The following is a 7,578-nucleotide window of genomic DNA, read 5'->3' as shown; positions in this document are numbered from 1 at the left end:
TATAGAGATGTGAAGCCGAAATGGTCTCCACTCAGCAATGCAGCTGGCACGACTAGCGTGGCCAACGGCGCTGGTTTTCCGTGGAGCCAGCGGAGTGTGCGGGACAGCATGCAGTGCAGGACACGTTGTGGACGACGGGAACAAATAATATTTAATACTATTATAAATAAATATATATCAAAATTATATTATATATACATATACAATAATAAAAAAAACACTAAACTAAAGATGATCTAGTATTCTAAATAGTAACTACGTTGTTTAGAAGGTACCTACGAGGCAGTCTACAATACCTATCAGTGTACCCGATTAACATGGCACTTCTGGTTTTGCTCACGTGACATACGAGCAAAACCGCGATGCACACCTGTGGACTGGTCCGGTTCTTGAGCCCGGGCGCGTCGGGCCCCAGGTCGGACACGCTGCGCTGCGCGGGAGGCGCGGCGAGCGCGGGCGGTGGCGGCACGCGCGCCGCCTGCTCCAAAATCGCCTTTTTCTGATCGTGCCCCGCAGCGAAATACGAGAACACACATAGCACCGCGTAGCATATCTGGTCTGCCTGAAATACCATAAACCATAATCATACCTAGTTGAAACGGCCACAACCGCTAAGTTTCTTGTTCACTACCGAAACGTGAAAGTCAGCCAGATTGGAGGACCGACACATCAAAACTTTCTAACATGTCGAGTTTTTTTGAAATGCATCGAAAACATAAAGGCTTACTCAAGTCTACTTTACCGCCCTTCCTTTAAAATCTTTAAATTAAAGAATCTTTCATACCAAATGATCGATACTATCAATAATAAACTATTTATTACATTAACATTGACACGTATTGGAGTTATTTTCAAATAAAGAAACAATACGTTATAACCAAACACTATTAACAGTTATCTTTTGTTGTTTTGTCTTAATGGATGTTAAATTTGCCGTGGCTACAAAAAAAAGAACTTTGTTCCGTTCCATGGCCGTGGCAAATCTTCAAAGCACGATAGTTATACAAAACTGACCAATTAAATTACAAAAGCGTCATTAAAAAATAAATAAACGTATGAAATTAACGATGTCGTTTGACGCAAATGCTTGCGGTGAGAGCCGAACTGAGTCTAGAGGAAGTATATATTGTAAAATAGAGCCACAAGTGAAGTCAATCCTTATAGAATCCTGGGAGCCTAGCCAAGATGACAATCGTTGATAGAAAACGCCTATCGAAACTTGCATAACGTATAGAAATAGTCACGTGACGTTTCGTAGCATCTGTCATCCTGATACATTTTTTCTTTTCGTTCTTGGCATTTGCCGACGTATGACTGTCATCATGGCTGCCCCCCTTGAGTACGCCTGTGGCCCTATTTTTGAATTTCGACTGCTCGATTTCGTGTATTACATTCAATAATATCTCCACTACTAGGCATTTAAATTCTACTAGTCGAATTGAAAACGAGTGGCTAATACCACTGGATTCCTAATTTATATCGCTCGTATTTCTTAAATTAGCATTTCACCGTTTTCCGCCGATATTCGAGTGACGAAATCGAGCGAATCGAGCGATCGAAATTCAATAATCGCCCCCCAGGTGATAAATCCACGACCACCTTATGCGTGCTGGAATTCAAAATTCGAAAAAAAAAACCTTAAAATAAGACAGATAAGAAAAAAGGAAAAAAAAGCAACAGACAAAGAAAATACAAAGGTAACATGAGCAATACAAATAAACAGTTGTAAAGATTATAAAACTTTGGGTACATCTATCGTACCTATTATACTACCAAAGTAACTGCAGCATAGTTAAAGGGGCCCACTGATTAACAGTCCGCCGTACGATATCGGCCTGTCAGTTAGAACAAAAGGTTGACAGTTCCGAACAACTGACAGGCTGATCGTCCGGCGGACTGATAATCAGTGGGCCCCTTAAAGGAGTTAAAACATAAAAAATCTGTTAGAGGCAATAATAAAAATTAAGCAAAAATGGATAGGTAAAGAGTAAAAAATAATGCAAAATAAAACAAACACGTTGTGTACATACATCCGTACATTCCGTACGAGCTATGAAATGAAAGGTGCATAATTCATTTCACTTCTAGTGGTCTTGATATAATACCGAGAAAGCCATATGGAGAAGAAACGATGCAGGTCAAGCACTACTTTTTCTGCCTACAACATAAAAAAAATCAGATTTTCAATAAAAAAAAACAAGACAGGAAATTATGATAAACATACAGGACATTTTACAATAGTGACCAGAAGAAGATATCAATGTTGTTGAATTTCACGATATGCCTGATCTTACGATCGGCCGCCGACATATACACCTTATTTAAAAGATTATCTCTATGAAATCTTCTCCTAGGTTTTGTACACTCATTATGATAAAATACAAATAAAACACACTTACCATTATTGATTTGTACTTTCTCTGTATTATTTGCCTTGTTTTTGGATCTAAAAGAAAAAAATAAGGATTTACATTAAATTAACTTTATGGTTTAACTCGCGTATTTTTAGAGGGTATAAGGGGGCCCAACCAACACCTTTTGGGCTCCAAGTCAACCTCTCCTGCACGTGACAGGTATACACCCTGCTGAATAACGAACGTGGCTCTGACGACCCACCAACCCGCACTGGACCAGCGTGGTGGGCTTATGGTCCAAACCCCCTCATGAAAAATGCACAACTCCCCGTCATGGCCCCGAGTGCCCGGCTGATATTCTGTGCAGAGTGGCGGGAATGTGCATTGGACAGAGTCAAGTAAGAGTTAGAGGGGAGGCCTTTTTCCAGCAGTGGGGTGGGACACACTAATAGGCTAAGTAATTTAAAAAAAAAACATTTTTAGTCACCCTCAACCGCACCCAACAGGCTCTTCTCGAAACAGTCGCGCGAGTGACTAAACATACGCAAGTTAAACCGTAAACACAAGTTTATGTTAGACTCACGACAGCTTAAATGCGAATAATAAGATTTACAGTCAAATTACTACGATGGTTAATTCAAATGAAATACGGACGGACGCATTACATTTATTGAAATAAAAACTCATAGTCATCAGTACAGCAGCTTATGCGATACAATTGTCCAATAGGTTTTACGGCTTTTTTGTCATATTTACTTTTTTTCGACTGCAAGTGGAAGCCGGTGCAATTCCAAAAACATCATGTAAAGACGGTGCAGATTTTAAACAAATTTCACTAAATAACTTACTAAATTCTTCTAAAACGAAGATACCGCCGTTCTGTGTAAAGCACTTCCGGATGTGGTCAAGCCTCACAAAGAACTGGAACACGGAGAAGAGAATATTGACACACCTGTTAAAGTTAAAGTATTTACATATTTATTAGTAAGTAACTCTGGCTGACGTCATGTACGAATTTAGACGGGTTTAGCCTAACCAGTATGTTCATGTTGAATGTGTGTATAAATGTTTTTCAGAGAAATACGAAGTGAGGATGTATTCACATTATTTTGTATGTAACTGTAAGTGTGTGAAAAACAATGAGCTACATAAATAACACATGCGATGAAACTTCACACATTCAGTTTAGCAGCTAGGCAAGTCGACTAACTACTAACATACAAATCAAATTCTAGCTTGAATTTTGGATAAGTACCTAGTACAAACAGTTTTTACATATAATGGCATTATTTACATATTTATCCTATAGTCTGTGGATACTTACCATACTCGTATACCTATATATAGGTACCTATATATATTATACTAATCATGTTAATTTTTTGAATGGTCTACTGGTTAGCAATTATTTTTATAACAAAAAATGTGTTTATATACAACCTGTGTCCTTCCTTGAAGATATGTTAGAAAATAAGCATTCCAGTTGTTTCGTTTTATAGGTCCGCTCTGAACTTTTTGTACACTTTACAATAACTGACATTAAGGTTCAAGGCAGATGATAGTTTAAAATTCATAAGACTCAGTCATGCAAACATGCGATACGAGCAGCGCAACGCGGATATATAGTATCGGGCGGGTACACTAATGCCTGCTCACATGTGCAGAAACCTTTCTCATGCAAGCCAGAAGATCACGCACGCCCAATGAACACGGGAGAGCAGACAATTAGTGTATCTCACTACCATACTGTAGTTCAAAATTCAACGACAAAAACTGCTACTCAGAGCAGAGAGTCTTCTGCATGTCGCGTTTCTGTTGGTTGAATGTTGACAGCAAGAGCGCACGTGAGCAGTGGGGATTGCGGTGTGCGGGGTGCGGCGTGTGCGGGGGGGGGGGGGGGGCGGGAGGGAGAGCGGGAGGCGAGGAGCACCACGCGGCCGGGCCCGGAGCCGCACCAGAACTTGTGAGATGGCAATGCTCTACGACTGACCTCCGACCCGCGTCCGGCTCGGGGCGGACGTGACGCCAGGGTTCCGGGAGACAGACACAAGGGACCAACGAACTGACCGCCGCGGAGGGCGTGGCGAAAGGGAATCGAGACCGCTCGCCGGACGATCCGCGATACGATTGCAAGCTATCGGGTGCGATAATAAACAAATAAATAAACAAAGGGCTTCTATGTGCATGCACGACGCGCGCTTCGGCGCTCGTCGCACTCGGGAGAACTAAAACAACGCTAACAACGGCTAAAAACAATCTGTAAGCCTCAAAACTACAAGTAAAGCCCTACGACCTCGAACGATCATCGCTAATTGCATGTCTATGTAACCGTGATAGAAATCATAAGGTCGTGTCGATCATCGTAAGAGCCAGCCATTACTAGTGTATGAACCACTGAGTACCTCGAAATCCTTGAGCGCAGCGGCGCGGTTCGGCGTGTCCGGGAAGAGTAGAACAGACAAAAAGAAAATTAGTTGGGGGCGGCGAGCGCGTGTCAAGGACCATCTCAAAAGTTCCTAGCGTCGCGGGCGCCCGAGCCTCGGCTCGCGCTCGGCCGGGCTGACCCGACAGCCCGAGCCTCGGCTCGCGCTCGGCCGGGCTGACCCGACAGCCCGAGCCTCGGCTCGCGCTCGGCCGGGCTGACCCGACAGCCCGAGCGACCCGAGCGGCCGAGCGCGGCCCCCGCTGCCCGCCACGAGAGCCCGCGGCCGCGGCCGACGAGGGAGGTTGCAGACAATAGCACATGCACAAAGTATTGTACCAAAATCAGATGGACAACGGTCAACCTTAAAATGTAAAAACTTCTAACTATTACATCGATTGTAATAATAGAGAAAGATAATTTATGGGCGTAAGTAGTGATTTTATTCGACCAAAGCTGAATTCGTTTTGATTGTAGAATGATCATTAATACGTTCTCTACGAATACACCATTACTTAAAGAGTTTCGATATACTAATATAAATAGGTATGTAATACAAATATGAAACAGAAAAATCGGACAATGAAGAAGAGTTAAGATAGGAAAGTTTGAGTGGTCCTTGAATCCGGATTAAATATTGCTAGGATCTGAGGGGCAAGCAAGTTTAAAAGTATGATTTGCCATTCAGCGTTTTCAAATACATATTTTATTTGAACGATATCGTGGCGGGTGCCTTTTGTTTGATATCGTAAGAGATGGCACATCGCGTACGCGGATGGGAAAGCTTCGTATTGAGTCGCCCGATGGCGACGCCGCGGTCGAGCGGCACAACAAGACAGAAGCGCCTTCGCCGTTCATACCGACACGATCTCTGAATGAAGCGTCACACTGACAGATACCTTACCTGACCAATCGGTGTAATGACCATACCAAAACAGTGGCTAACTAGCTTTGACCAGACGTTCAACAGTTTTGGTAAATTCATTACTATACAAAATATATAAGCTGACGAAAAATACGGACATATAGATACGAAAGAAAAAAACACATACCTTGCTGTGCTGGAACAGTAGGCCAACACCTTCCATGCACACCTTCGAATGATAAAACAATCAGTATACTGTAAACCGAGTCAATGTTACAATGTAGGTATTTGATACGTCAAATTATAACTTTTCACTGTATATGTCTGTATTGCATTAACCCAATTCACATAAATCTTAATAAGGAAGACCCTATAATCTCTTAGATTTCGACAGGTTTACCGCAGCCACAGAATACTTTTGATAACAGTTGACTCAATCAAACTGGAGGCAAAACCGGGGTAGTAGGCTATGGAAAGCATATACGGCGGGTATAAAAGGACGGCTTGAATAAACCGGGTAGTATTTTACGAGTAGATCCTCCCAAATTATTCTTATTAGGTATAATTTGTATTCGCTTTGTTCACATATGTGGCTGCGGTAGTGCGTAACCTTAGTATAGTCAGGCGTGTCTCACTCCGCGATTTCGTCGCTTTGCTACAGGTAGCTAAAAGTACATCCGTTCGGCCCCAATTTTGGGGAAAGCCATAAGCCGCGCGTGGCGCTGTCGCCACCTAGCGGCCATATCTGTGCTGATCGTAACAGACGCGTTTTGTTAGAGAGTGAGTCTTCTGTACTTAGTACTATTATTTATTCTGTGGTATAGTATCTACCTATTAGTTTATTATTTAGTCACTACCCGTGAGTTCAATTGTGGTTGTGGCTCTTTGGAAACCGGTATAATTGAGAAACGGATTTTTTTCCGAAACCGAAGGTTCGGTTTTGAATTGACTCAGTTTCGGCCTAAACTGAAAAGGTTGGTTAAGGAGTTGCGTGGTGATTTTTTAGTAGAAAGTAGCTGAGTTTTTGGACATATAATCTAGTTTGTATACTTATTGCATTATTACTTACAAACATATTACAAATCAGCTTTATGCAGCCATGCCCTCACTTAGTCCATGGTTGTCCCTAACAACATCTTACCAACCGCCTCAGTTAAACGGCTGGCCTATATTTATATTTTTTTTACAAGCTTTAAGTTAACTTGCCCTGTTAGTATGTATGTAGTAGGTATCTTTAGTTTGTTATAGTGTGGGTCAAATCTTGGAAGCTAAATTTGACCCACTTCCCAATTTCCGATTGAGCTAAAATTTTGCATAGATATGTAAATCGGATGACGATGCAATATTATGATGACATGGAGCTGATCTGATGATGGAGACAGAAGGTGGCCATGGGGACTCTGTGATAAAACAACGCGAACTAATTGTGTTTGGGGTTGTTACTATTGTCTCGACGAGTACCTATAAGTCGCCTGTGGAAAGATAAGTACAGTCAAGCTTGTATCAAAAAAGTTTTCTTTTGGTAAGACTTATTCGTTTGCGCTTACAAGTTTTTCTTATGTTATCTTAAATACCTGTATAAGTCCGCCTTCCCCCGAGGCACAGTCTTGTATGGGGAACTCTCCTCCTAGCTCCGCGGCGTCCTGACTTCGCCCGCTCTTTTCCATGGCCTCTTTTATACAATAATATAGCGATTTGCACTGAAAATATTATAGAAATTACGATACCATACCAAGGATACTCTTAATAAGTTACTTAACTATGCACTACTCAGTGATTGATTGAAAAAAATTAAATACACTCAGCATCGGTACTGTCTTATTTTTAGGGTTCCGTACCCAAAGGGTAAAAACGGGACCCTATTACTAAGACTCCGCTGTCCGTCCGTCCGTCCGTCTGTCACCGGGCTGTATCTCACGAACCGTGATAGCTAGACA

The 7,578-nt window shown here is 42.1% G+C and overlaps 1 protein-coding gene across 1 annotated transcript in view; it reads right to left on the bottom strand.

The window, feature by feature from the left end:
* Nucleotides 1-1,999: 1,999 nt before the first annotated feature.
* The window catches only part of LOC134662377 (MAP kinase-activating death domain protein), a 68,579-nt gene continuing 63,000 nt past the window's right edge, over nt 2,000-7,578 (bottom strand). The window contains exons 31-35 of the mRNA XM_063518584.1: nt 7,216-7,341; nt 5,829-5,870; nt 3,203-3,275; nt 2,400-2,446; nt 2,000-2,158 (exon numbers count right to left, since the gene is read on the bottom strand). Coding sequence (XP_063374654.1) covers nt 2,051-2,158; nt 2,400-2,446; nt 3,203-3,275; nt 5,829-5,870; nt 7,216-7,341 — 396 coding nt within the window. The 3' untranslated portion in view covers nt 2,000-2,050. The remainder of the gene's footprint in view (nt 2,159-2,399; nt 2,447-3,202; nt 3,276-5,828; nt 5,871-7,215; nt 7,342-7,578) is intronic.

The sequence above is a fragment of the Cydia amplana genome, chromosome 3, assembly GCF_948474715.1.
Source record: "Cydia amplana chromosome 3, ilCydAmpl1.1, whole genome shotgun sequence".
Classification (NCBI taxonomy): domain Eukaryota; kingdom Metazoa; phylum Arthropoda; class Insecta; order Lepidoptera; family Tortricidae; genus Cydia; species Cydia amplana.
This window is presented reverse-complemented; position numbering and strand designations above follow the sequence as displayed.